Below are 13538 nucleotides of genomic sequence, written 5' to 3' on the forward strand. Positions count from 1 at the left end.
GTGATTGTTTGTTATGCTGCCTGCAACATCATCCAGCATGACCAGTTTGGCACCGGGTCAGTGATGGTCTGGAGGGGCACATCCTTAAAGAGTAGCCCAAACCTTCATGTGATTGGCAAAAAAAGCTGGAACCTTCTAGGTACTGTCAGATCTTACACACTGGTGCAGTTGGCCCTGAGAACTCTGGCCACATGAAGCCTGGTGCTGTCCTGCCTGGTGCAGGACAGTGCCAGGCTTCATGTGGCCAGAGTTCTTGAATTACGAAGGCACTGACACCATTGATGCCTTTGACTGGTCCTCATGTTCACATTCACCCCAGACCTGAATCAAACTGAGAACCTCTCAGACAGTAAGTATCAGTACATCTGATGCTGCAAAGTAGCGCCACAGACAGTCCAGGAGCTTAGCGATGCCCTGGTCCAGGTCTGGGAAGAGATTCCACTTGATAAGAGTGCATACAGTCATGTGATTTACACAGATTGGATCAGCCTGTGATTTCAATCTTTTACTTTGATTTTTGGGGTGATTTTAAATCCAGGCCTTGGTGGGTTGATGATTTTGGTCTCCAGTAACTGATGTTACATAATTGTGTTCCCATCAAATTACAGAATTTATATCAGTAAAGATTTTTTACATCTGTCATTGATCGAGATCTAAAATGTGATGTAAGATTTGAGCAGTAAATTTACTGGTATAAAATAACAGAATCCTGTTAGAATTACCGTAAGAAAACTTAATACATGATATACCTATAATTATATAAACGGTAATTCTAATCATGGAAGGAGTGTTGTATTTGCCATGCAATGTATCCCCGCAGTACACAACAATTCAAGAATTTCAAACATAGACCATTTAATTGCTATTACTTTATTTAAGAAGCAAATTAAATAAAGTTTTACACAAACAACAAACTTTATCCTTCATTTAAAAGGATTTAAAGTGGCGAGTTGGGACTGAACACGTAAGCATAGAGTATATTACAGTACAGCGGTATTCAGACAGATTTTATATGTCAGCATACATCAGTAAATGCACTTTAAAACAGAGTACATGTGCATGAGATGTGTTCATCTTTATCTGGAGCTGAAATTTCTGACCTTTATCAGTAACAGCTGATGTGTTACTGGCTGACACTGAGATCCTGAAAGTAACGGAGTTCACCATTTGCAAAAATGGATGGAAAACTTAGTTCTTAGTGGACGCTTTGTGGACGCTTTTATCCAAAGCGACTTGCAGTCTAGGCAAGTGAGGGTTAAGGGCCTTGCTCAAGGGTCCAACAGTGGAAGCCTTGCAGTGGTGGGGCTTGATCCAGTGACCTTCTAAATACTAGAACCGCTAGGCTACAGAGATGAATGATGCTGCCCTGGTCGGTGCGACAGGGAAGGATGTTCAGGACAGAGAAGAGACGGAGACGAATGACCGCTGTTGCCACCCTAACAGGAGCAGCCCCAGAAGACTCTGTTCAGTTTAGATTACGTTGTTCACAATCCTTTGTGAGTATCACAAATAAATAACTTCAACCACAGGTTTAACCATAAATACACATACCGTTATGATATAGTTCTTATCTTCTAACAAAAAAGGAAGTAGTGTCAGCTATTCCACATCGCGCTGTGGCAATGCAAAACGTTATACATTAAAGAAACGACGCAATATGAGGCTATAAGCTGGAGTAAATCTATCAGGAGTGCTGACTGTAAGCCTGTCGTATACCTGCTGTTAACTCTTTGAATAATCGAGGATGGCTGACATGCATATGATTTGTTGGTAAACATATAGTTTAGGTTTATTGCATTACGAGGGTTAAGGGCCTTACTCAGGGGCCCAACCAGCACCTGGTGGAGCTAAAATCAGCAACCTTGGCCAGTGTGTTAACCGCTGAATGAGCACTTCCACATACAATGTATTTATACAAAGCACCCTTATCAATCAGTGTGTATAGGTGCCGGACAGGCTGTGCTATGTAATAAGTTCTTTCATTCCATTTTATCCCCGGCTTCATCCTGGTCAGGGTCTTGGCAGGTCCGGTTCCACCGGAAAACACTAGACGCAGGGGTAGAACACCCCGGAGGGTGCGCCAATCCATCGCAGGGCCTCAGCTGTTCTCCAACACCCCCAACACAAACATGTCAGACATAGCCAGTGGATGTCCAACTGGCCGACAGAACCACTGGGGATTCGAACCCTGTGTCCCAGCGGTCCCAGCTGATTACCACCAATTCTCAGCAGGTGCTATCAGCCAGCCGGGAGCCTACACAGACTGGCACAGATTGGCTAAGTCTGAGTAAGGGGGATGGCTAAAGCCCAGCGATGGATTGGCACCCGGTCTGGGGTGTGTTCCTGCCTTGCGCCCAGTGTTTCCAAAGGAGGAGGATCTACTGCGACCCTGACCAGGATAACAAAGCTCTAATAACATGTATTACATGCATTTTCTGCATGTTAATGGACAATCTAGATTATTACATTGCGTTGATTAGCAAGTATGAAGGGAAACCCCACTGTAGGTCATTTACGGAGCAGCTTATTTAAACCTTCCCAACGACAGAACTAACAGCAAAGCCGCACACCAGGACTGACCACGTTGACCGTTCACAATTATTAAAAAGGATGCATATTACGTGTACGACTAGTTAACAGCGAGGATAATCGAGGCTAAACGGAACGACACAGAATTTGAGATAGGCAGAGCACGGTGCTACAGGTAGACTGCCTCTGGTTGCATAGCTAACTAACCCTGTTTCAGCCCGACTACGAGCATGTAGTGCTTTGGAAGATTCCCGGTGTGTGCGTGACTGTGGATCACACACTCAGAGGTACCATGCCGGGTGTAGATGGGTTGTTGTCAGTCACCACGTCCGGGTTCAGCCGAGTTACTGTTCCGCTGTGTGCACACAATGATAATCACGGTTAGACGCTTACAATCAGTTAAAGGAACAGTTTAGCCAAGAATTAAAATGTTGTATTATTTACCATGCTTAGAGTTTGACTAAATCTTAAATCTATGCCAGCTGGAGAGACGGCTGTAATGCTATTAATACTCTAGCGAGGAGAGGATACAGAAAAAGCTGAATTAGAAACTAATTAGAACGGCTGACACTGCCAGTCATATATTTGCATAATTATATACCTAGTAATGATGCACCTGAAGGACCCATACTGTCTGTATGGGTCCCTCAGAGAACATGCCAACCTCCAGAAAGCTCCACACTTTAGGACTGAACCTGGATTCATGGAGTGAAGGCATGGAAAGCCAACACTATCAGCGGCACCAATGAGCTGCCCATAATTAGGCACTTGAGGCTATTAAATGACACTATCCAGGGTTTGAATCTCCAGCGTCCTGTCTGTGGTGTATCACTGCATTGTGGCCAGTGATTCCGGGGGAAACTAGACCCACCACGACCCAGACGAGGACTATGAGGAGGTAAAACATGAAAATGAACGAAACAAAGCGAGCTCTTCATGTGGTGTCCATTAATACCACCCTGGCTTTTATTCATCTCCAATCCAAACACACAAATATGTAGTTCTTAAATCTGCTGGGACAGAATTAAGATGTTAAAATCAAATCTGACTGGCAGTGTACTTGTAAGTCTTCCCATAACCAGCAGAACATAAAGCATAACAATCTTACACCAGCAAAGCACTACAGAGGTCAGAACACGTCAACAGGCAGGAGTTTTACGCCTGTCGTGTGAAGAATTTATCACAGGGCATTCAGTACCATCGCAGACAGACTGGTTCCCAGCTCGCTCGCTCACCAACACTGGCAACCTTCTGATTACTAGTCCAGTACCATAACTGCTGAGCTACTACTGCCCAGTATAATATAGTTATGTGTGTAGCTACGACATCCGACATCTGAAATTGATAAATAGGAGGCATGTCCACATACTTTTAGCCCCCTAGTGTGGCGGTTATTTCAGCAATATTAAGGTTAGGGGTTTTCCGCCCATGCTTTGTTAAAGACGCTTTGTTAAAGGCAAAACTAGGAGGGGTAAGTGGGTTACAGCAGTGACGGCACTGACCTATTTGGCACACAAGTTGATTTTCCCCCCACGGCACCAGCCAAACCCAATTATAGATATGAAGCACACACACACTGATTCTGCTGCCTGTGTTCTAATCACCACATGCTTTTTATATATCAGAACAAACTGCTGAAGCGAGGACTTGTTTACTCTTTATCTGCTCAACATGCGTCTAATCTGCACCCGCTTCTTATCACCTGTCAGTTTTGGGTTCCCACACAGAGCCGTATCACATAGTGAGCCACGCTATGCTCTATGTGACCCCCCCCCAAATCCTTGCACAGGTACCTGGACCAGTCCCAGAGATCACGTATCAAGTCAAGTCATTTTTACAATAGACGTGGTCTCAAAGCAACTGTACAGAATCCAGGACCGACAGACCAAAAACCCCTGTCGAGGGTAACAACGGCAAGGAGAAACTCCCTTTAAATTACAGGAGGAAACCTCGAGAGGAACCAGACCCTGCAGGGACCCATCCTCCTTGGGTGAAATCACAGTGGCAGCGGGAAGAAACCCTGTCTGACCTCCCCTCTTCGGAAAACACGCCCGACTTTGTTTGTGTGGGCGCCTGGCCCGGTCGGTGAACTTGTTAATTAAATTTTATCACCTATTTTATTCTAGTCAGGGTTGCGGTGGGTCTGCAGGGCAGGAATACCCGGGACAGGTTGCCAATCCATCGCAGGGCTTCGCTATCCCATCCCAGCCCGATCTGTGTCTGTGTAGACGCACAGGCCAGCCAATGGCACCTCTGAGATTCGAACCCGGGTCTCACTAGTGTTGAAGTTGAGTTGAAATACTGGGAAACTACTTGCTATGATTAACACTAAGAGCAAAATGCTCGTTTTTAATGTAAGTTAATAAGCTCCTGTGTTTGAACTCGAGCCACATACACAAGGCCATGCAGTGATTTCAAGCTGTTGGCTAAAAAAACCTGACCCCAAGTCTATCATTTCAGAAAGCTATGCAGATACAAATCAGAGCACGTTAGTGCATTAGATCTGAACCACCACCATGATCCAACAAATGCACCTATTCTACATGGGTTAAAGGGGGTTTGTTAACCGGCATGCAAGGTCCCCACACGCAGCTTGGACTGAGTCCATTTACCCAGGAGAAATGCAGGGAAAATCACCCTCTCTCTTCTGCTGAGGAGAAAACACACACAGGTGGGGGGTGATCAAAAAAGCTCTGGACCTGGACTGCTTAATCCTAACCTCAAGGCCCGACAGTGGGAACTTGGAGATCGTTAGGATTAACCAGTGCCCTTATAATCAGACCTGTACCGAACTACACTAAAAATCTACTTAACGTCCTGACTCGTCCGGGCAGGGTCGTTTAAAAATGCTAAAATAAAAAAAGAGGAAGCATACTCACGGCCTGTCGAAGTACGACACGTGCAGCGAGTTCGAATATTGTCCGATCTCCCGGTTTATTAGATTCCCGTTGGCGTTGATGACGTAGTTCTTTCGATCAGCCTGGTCCTTTGCAAAATTTCTACAGGCTGCTAGCTTAGACTCCAAAGCCTACAAAATGAATCCATTTATTAATTAGTGAGCAAGGGGTAAATATTCACAGCCAAACCAGGCTTGTTTATCATTATTATTATCACTGAGCATACTCACCCCGATTTTGCGTAGTAAATCACCTACGATGTTTAGAGCAGACATTCTGGCAGCCGGAGTGAGAGCTGAATTATTACAGCCGTCTACTAGCACTGCAGAAAAGAACAACCCACATTACAGTTACACTTTTACCTCTAATATTTTAATTAGAACTTATTAGTGTCCTACAATGTGAGAAATGTGAGCTCGTGTGGCGTTATGGTCAGCCAGTAAACCCCAGGAGGTCCAGAGGTTTGAATCCCGGGCAGGGTGTAACGTAAACCTAGGAGACATATCAGTGCACGCTTAATGCCGACCCCAAGCCGGCATAAATAGAAGGGTCGTGTCAGGAAGGAATATTTTGACAAATGATCTGTGGTAGTGCTGGGCGGTTTGATGGTTCATTCATGGGTTTTTCATATACAGCCATGAAGAACCTGCCAAATTTTCCAGACTAAAGCACTATATACTATATATATATATATATATATATATACTGTACAAGCCACGGCAATACTAAGGAGCAACAATACTAAGGCAGTAATAATCCACCTATGCAAAGACATAAGTGGGTAGCACTCACAGCAGGTGGGGCGGTGTGGGTCCTTTCTGTGTGGAGTTTGCATGTTCTCCCTACAGTCCAAAGACATGCAAGTGAGGTGAATTGGAGACACTAAATTGTCCATGACTGTGATCGATATAACCTTATGTGAACTGATGAACCTTGTGTAATGAGTAACTACCGTTCCTGTCATGAATGTAACCGAAAGTGTAAAACATGACGTTAAAATCCTAATAAACCAACAAACAAAGACATAATTCCTCTTTCAGAGCAATGAGTAAAATACCCTGATGATTAAACATGATTAAATACCCTGGGCCAGTGACCAGTCCATCACAGGGGTTAAGCAAAGATGCACCACCTGAGCTCCTGCAGCCAATATTTCAAATACGCTGCATGTACTGAACACAGAGACGTGCCTAGTGTGTCACTAAGGTGTCACTAAGGTGACAAGATATATACTTTGAGTTGGATTTGTGTTATGATGTCACACATACTGGCATTTTCACATTTCCTTTTGCTGCCTTGGAGCTTTGGAGGGAAACCCAGCTCATGTCGAACCCGGTCTCAGTACCTACAGCGAGACGAGAGATGGAGAACCGTGGTACCTTTCTGGTTGCTGAAGGCGTTGTCCAGGCTCTGGCTGAGTGGCGTTGCAGGCAGAGAGATGGAAGCCTGCACTGCAGGATCGGTTTTCTCACTGTCGGGAGTCGGGGAGCTGGGAGCGGACATCCTGGTCACTTCAGGCTGCCTCTCACGCACTGCCAGTTCCTGCCGCAGGTCTTAGAAACACAGACAGACACCTCTTGAGGACAATGTACATGCAGTATTACTCACTTACTTTCTTAACCGCTTATCCAATCAGGGTCGTAAGGAGGGTGCTAGAGCCTATCCCAGCTTTTGAATGGGCGCAAGGCACACAAAAATACACTGGACGGGACGCCAGTCTATCGCACACACACACACACACACACACACACACACTCTCATTCATCTATAGGGCAATTCAGTGTCTCCAATGAACCTGACTGCATGTTTTTGGACTGTGGGAGGAAACCGGAGCACCCGGAGGAAACCCACGCAGACACGGGGAGAACATGCAAACTCCACACAGAAAGGACCCGGTCCGCCCCACCTGGGGATCGAACCCAGGACCTTCTTGCTGACTTCATGAGTAAACACATCATCATGTTCTTGACTGGCTGGCAGATGCGTATTGATTTTTCATGACAGAGCTCTATAGGGTAGTGGTAGCTCAATGGTTAGAGTACTGGACTAGTAATCAGAAGGCTGCTGGGTCAAGCCCCACTGCAGACGGATTGCCATTTTGCAAGGCCCTTAACCCTCGATTGCTTGGACTGTAGTCAACAACAGTTCCAGGACTGACACTGTCTGACCCTGCACTAGAAATCAGTAAGCACCTCTCGCTTCATCCTTCAGTCTCTGTACTGACACCAGGAGAGACTCTTTTTCATCCAGCTCGCTCTCCAGAAAGGCGTTCCTCTCGATGGCCTGGTTCAGTCTCTGCTCAAAGTCCTCCAGTGATGTAATTGTAGCTCTGCGGGTAAACAAATATCACTGTGATATTAATATCCGAGTTATTATGATACATATCCTAAAAAAGCCAATCATGTCTGTATTTAGACTTCATGATTAGGGATTCGAAGCCTAGATCCCAGTAGCAGTGAGCTTGCACATGCATTATTATTCGATCTTTCATTATTTCATTATAGGCCATCACTGCATGTAAACTAAGAAGCTGATGCAGAAAACTACACAGCATGTGTCAAAGTTTCAAAGGTCATGGCCATGTGACACGATCTGACCTCTTTGCCCTCTCCAGGTCGTCGTTGGCTTGCTCCAGCTCTCTGACGTATTTGTGCAGTTGCTCCTTAATGCTCCGGGTCTGGACCAGGTCGTCCTCCAGCATGGAGATCTGTTTATAACTCTGAGCATACTGATGCTCCAATTTCTCCTAAACATAGACAGACAGACAGAAACATTTGTAGCTGCAATTCTCAGTCTACAGGACTTTATTATGCCTTTATTATCATGGAATAACCTACTAGAGTCATTTACCACTGTGCCACTCGAGCTCCCATGACTTATTATTGCACACGAATACTTTTCAACTAGCAAATTTTGTAATAAAAACAGTGACTAAATTGCAGGGCTTGGTGTAGACACCCGGCCGGCCAATAGCACTGCTGAGATTCAAACCCAGGTCTCAGAAGTGGTGGGCTTGTGTACTAAACCGCTGTGACTATCTCCGGGCTGAGGCTTTTAGTTTGACGTGGGGCCTGTCTCCGGGCTGAGGCTATTTCTGTCACCTTTAAAGTGTCGAGTTCATGGTGGAGTCTCTGGTTATCCGCCTGCAGATCTCTGAGCCGGTGTTCAGCCTGACCCAGCTGAGTCTCCAGCTCAGCCTCCAGCTCACGACTGCCCTCCTGAAACTCCAACAGCTCCTCCTGCGCCTCCTTATAGCTGAAAATACACACACACACACAAGTTTAAATAGTTGATGTTTGGGATGGTCAGTGTTTTTAGGCTACTAAACAAATCCCAATAAACAAAACTGCCAGTAGATAGGCTGGATAGCTACTTTTCCTCTAGATGTGAGTGAGTAAATAAATGTGTGAGCGCACTGTTCAGAATATATTCCCACCTTTCACCCAATATTCAAGGATAGGCTTCAGACCCACTGTGACCCTTGATCAGGACAAAGCAGATGTGATGTGGACGTAACAAAGGTTATCTTAGACGTCTGAAATAGCAGTAAACAACTAACATCTTCTGGATGGTAAAATATTTATACTGATTTAAAGATGGAATAATAAAAAAAGAAACATAAAACGTATTTTCCCCTTTTATTTTTTATGTAAATTCAGACCTTTGCAAGAATTAGAATATCATATCAGTCTACATTCTTGGATAGCTGAAGGGTTTTCTATAGGAACAAACAGATTTATAACTGATATAATGCATTAAATTAGTGTCGGTTTGGAACTGTAGGCTGAAACACTGGGTGGCTCAGAGGTTTCCACAAGAAATCAGTCCTACACAAGACATAATATCAGTAGGAATTAGAGATGGGACGATCGATCGGCTATGAATCGGTATCGGACGATTTTTAATCAAAATATGCTATCGGCGATCGGCGATATTTCCTAAAAGTAGCCGATCCGATCGTGTGATATATAAAGATCACGTTAAGTTAACAGCTCAGTGGATCGATCCAGACTTTGAGCTACGACGCGCCAACCATCACATCACCATTCATCAACCATCGTACAGAAACCATCGTGAAAGCTCTTCATGACCTAAAATAACATCATTAACGTTGTACATCATACATACGATGTAATTTTGCTGATTGTAATATTTACTTTAAAAAGATAATTCAACCCGGTCACATCTGAGTCGATTCTATCAGCACGTTATATAAACTCCTGGTTCACTTTGGTAAATCGTGAGCGGTTCTTACTTGTGATGTAGATGAGAACAGAAAACGTTACAGAGCCAATCAGAGGCAAAAGTTTATTCATTAGCAAATTCGTTAGTTCAGGATCATCTGCTGAACTTTTAGCTCCTTAGACGGAACGAGTCTGACGGTCGGTTACAGATCTGTGGTAATAGCAGTTTAATTAAGCTTTTTAATGAAGCTTTTTAATGTAAGAGAGTCACACAAAATGTTCTGTAGTAGCTGGTGTTTATTTAAAACCACGACATTTAATTAATAACAGTAAACACGGAGAGATAACTGAGAAGAGAAACTTACGCTTCGCGAAAAATGACTCGTGAATCAATGAATCACTTATAGCGATACTGTGAACAAAGCGTCTCTTCTAAAGGTGCACACACACACACACACGCTGCTCCGGTTTATCTTCACTGTGAGGCTCTTTTTAAGTTTATTTATTTTATTTACTGCTAAACCCCCCCCCCCCCCCCACCCCCCCACTCGCAATCGGCTATCGGCCATCGGCCGATGTCCCTGAAGGAAGATCGGAGATCGGAATCGGTGCCAAAAACCCCGATCGTCCCATCTCTAGTAGGAATAATGAAATTGTACTTCAATTGTCCTCCAAAGGTCAATCATTTAACAAGTGCCTCATTAAATAAAGTCTCTTGAGTTTCAAACGAGTGCGATCACTGCATTTTTCTCTTCACTCTTTAACTCACCTTTTCTTGTACTTGAGAGAAAGAGTTTTCCAGAAGTCAATTTCTTCATCTTTAGAAGAGAATTTGGGGATCACATTTGCATCCATGGCAGCTACACCTAAAAATCAAAGCTATGTTAATAACAGTTATAACTGTAACAGTTCAGAGCTACAGGCGTCAGCTGCTTTTTCTAAATCAGATCACATCTGATTAATTATACAAATATAATATGTATGTCACCATTAACATTTTAATTTCATTTCCATCCTTTGATCTATCCGGGTCAGGACCACAGAAGGTCAACTCTGGGTGCAAGGTCACCTAGGACATAGCCAATCATCTCTGTGTAGATGCCCAGCTGCTCAATAACACCAGTTTTGTTTGCTTGTTCAGACATTAATGTCAACATTTTGCATTTTCTAGCTAATGGCATCCACATGTAAACAAAGATGCTTCTAAATGTGACGTGAAAGTTAAATTTCTTTGACACGTTGTTCCCTTTAGTAGTCGTCATTATCCTGGTATGAGTTCTGATTCATCATTATGGCCTCACCAATATGCAGTCACTGAGCTTTTACTCTTTACACGTTTGTTGGTTGGAAACCCATCGTAACCAATCCTCATTTTTAGAAGAATGTGAATCTGAGAATGGTATCTAAATATTAAATCACAAGCTTAAAAACAAAAGGCACCATAATGCTTACCAGTTCGCTGTATTGATTTACCAGTATGATGAACCACTGAGAGATCTGATGCTAAACTCAACCTACATTTACACTGCACGGTCACACTTCATAATCAATAATCAATCGATCTGAGCGGTTATTAAAGCTGAATACAGCAGAATCATTCTGGGCGGCACGGTGGCTCGGTGGGTAGCACTGTCGCTTCACAGCAAGAGGGTCCTGGGTTCGATCCCCAGGTGGAGCAGTCCGGGTCCTTTCTATGTGGAGTTTGCATGTTCTCCCCGTGTCTGCGTGGGTTTCCTCCGGGTGCTCCGGTTTCCTCCCACAGTCCAAAGACGTGCAGATGAGGTGAATTGGAAATACTGAATTGTTCACATTCCTACAGTAACATTTTTTTTTAATATATATTTATTAATTCATTTTTAATTAGGAATGAACTGAAACTACTATTCGGTTGAAATATCGCGATACTTGCAGCATGTGCGATGTAAAATTGCAAGTATCGCGATATGACACATTACGCTAACTAGCTTAGCCTAAAAGCCCTTCAGGAACATAAACAGCAAAGCTTTTTAAAAAAAATGTTTTGTATAATTAATTCCTCAGCCAACTTAGTAAATTTAAAAGTTGTTAATATTATAAAAGTATTTATAAACAGTTTGCCGTCGTCGCTGTTACACATTCCTCACTTGCCCTACATACAAGGCAAGTGTATCTAGGTTAGCTTGGTTAGCTTTACCGTCAGTGACAGGAATAAAAAACAAGTTACATGAAGTAAAATGTAAAACACTTGTTTTAAAAGTAAAACGCTGTTAAATTAAAACTCACCTGCTCAGCATTTGAGGTTGTTATTGTGAGAAACTGGAGCCGTGTGTTGATAAACGGGACAGAACTTCATTCCTCCCTCTCTGTTTTCCTCATGACGTCACCGGCCACGCCCCTAACGGTCACAGTAGCATCCACACCACTGTGGATCATTCATTCATGATCATGGTCAGGGTCGCAGTGGGTGCAATTCACTGGGCGAAGGGTAGGAAACACGCTGGACAGGTCGCCAGTCCATCACAGGGCAAACACACAAACACACACACACACACACACACACACACACACACACACACATAGGGCAGATTGTTCCAACTGGGAATCGAACCCAGGACCTTCTTGCTGTGAGGCGACAGTGCTACCCACCGAGCCTCCCCAAACAGCCGAATGCACTGCTCAGATTCGAACCCCGGATCCCTGGAATCTCAGTAGCGGGCTGATTTGTAAAATGTAAATGATAGTGTTCCTGACACTGACCCCTGAGGAACACCATACTTTAATTTTGTAGTTTCGGTTTCTTAAACATTTAATATTTCTACCTGCGTGTTTGTGTTTACACTGAATATAAGTGATACTATTACCCAACAATATCTAGAAGTACCCCAAATGTATTATTTTTACACTTTACACTAATCAGATCACATTTTATTAATAAAACAAATAAAATATGTAAATCTATCAAATTTCGTTTCATTTTCATTCGTCTGGTCAGAATAACAGCAGGTCCGGTTCCTCCGGGAAACATTGGGCGCGAGGCCACCTTAGACACCTTAATCGTGTCTGTGTAGATGCCCAGCTGATCGACACACACATTCACACACACCTAGGGCAGAAAGGACCCAGATCGTTCCACCTGGGAATCGAACCCAGGACCTTCTTGCTGTGAGGCGACAGTGCTACCCACCGAGCCACCACAACCAGCCGAATGCACTGCTCATATTCGAACGCCGGATCCCCGGAATCTCAGTAGCGGGCTGATTTGTAAAATGTAAATAACAGTGTTCCCGACACTGACCCCTGTGGAACACCATACTTTAATTTTGTAGTTCCGGTTTCTTAATCAGGGGTTTAATGACTGCACATTTTAAAAAATTGTGCACCCAAGGTTAAGGGATGTGTTTACTATAGTAAGTAAGGGCTATAAGATGGCAATTAGTAAATGTTTATGTAAGCATGCTGGAATTGGGTGATCAGTGATGTGATCAGTGAAGTTAGATGTATTTGTGAGACTGAATTAAAGGAATTTGCTGGATAAGCCACCATCAGCACTTATCTAACAATGTTAACAAATGTTCTACAGAAATAAAAAACAATTTGGCATTGATCTGCTCATTATTCTCAAAATTTCACTGGGTGCAGTAGCATCTGGAGTGGCATAGTTATGTGGTTCCTGACTTACTGCAACACTAACCAGGATGAAGTAGTAATTAATTACTACTTTTTGAAACCCGTTTTCTACTCTGCTGCATAGTTTGCATGACCTGCTACAGTTTTTGTACAAAAAAATCTAAAAATATTAAACTGTTTATATATGGTTAATATTTATTCATTGTTTATTCATGTGAACTGTAATAAAAAAAACCATTCCTGAACTGACTTTATTCTAAATAAAACATCACAATTATAAACAAAACCATAATGATACTGTACAGAAAAAAAACAGCTTTGA

General features: G+C 43.4%; 1 protein-coding gene across 4 annotated transcripts; it reads right to left on the minus strand.

The window, feature by feature from the left end:
- Positions 1-854: 854 nt before the first annotated feature.
- Positions 855-11955, minus strand: ndel1a (nudE neurodevelopment protein 1-like 1a). Of its 4 annotated transcripts, none has more exons than XM_063002766.1 (10): positions 11873-11955; positions 10380-10476; positions 8528-8681; positions 8024-8172; positions 7619-7755; positions 6806-6979; positions 5657-5748; positions 5409-5557; positions 5142-5176; positions 2804-2884 (listed from the first exon to the last, which is right to left on the minus strand). In XM_063002766.1, the coding sequence occupies exons 2-10, from the start codon at positions 10463-10465 to the stop codon at positions 2874-2876; spliced, it is 987 nt and encodes a 328-aa protein (XP_062858836.1). In that variant the 5' UTR covers positions 10466-10476; positions 11873-11955; the 3' UTR covers positions 2804-2873. The 4 variants fall into 4 exon arrangements, with proteins under 4 accessions (XP_062858835.1, XP_062858836.1, XP_062858838.1 ...); XM_063002767.1 differs by lacking the exon at positions 5142-5176 and adding an exon at positions 2974-3042 and having other exon boundaries at positions 2824-2884; XM_063002765.1 differs by lacking the exon at positions 5142-5176 and having other exon boundaries at positions 855-2884.
- Between the last annotated feature and the right edge of the window lie 1583 nt (positions 11956-13538).

This window comes from Trichomycterus rosablanca, chromosome 10, assembly GCF_030014385.1.
Source record: "Trichomycterus rosablanca isolate fTriRos1 chromosome 10, fTriRos1.hap1, whole genome shotgun sequence".
Classification (NCBI taxonomy): Eukaryota; Metazoa; Chordata; class Actinopteri; order Siluriformes; family Trichomycteridae; genus Trichomycterus; species Trichomycterus rosablanca.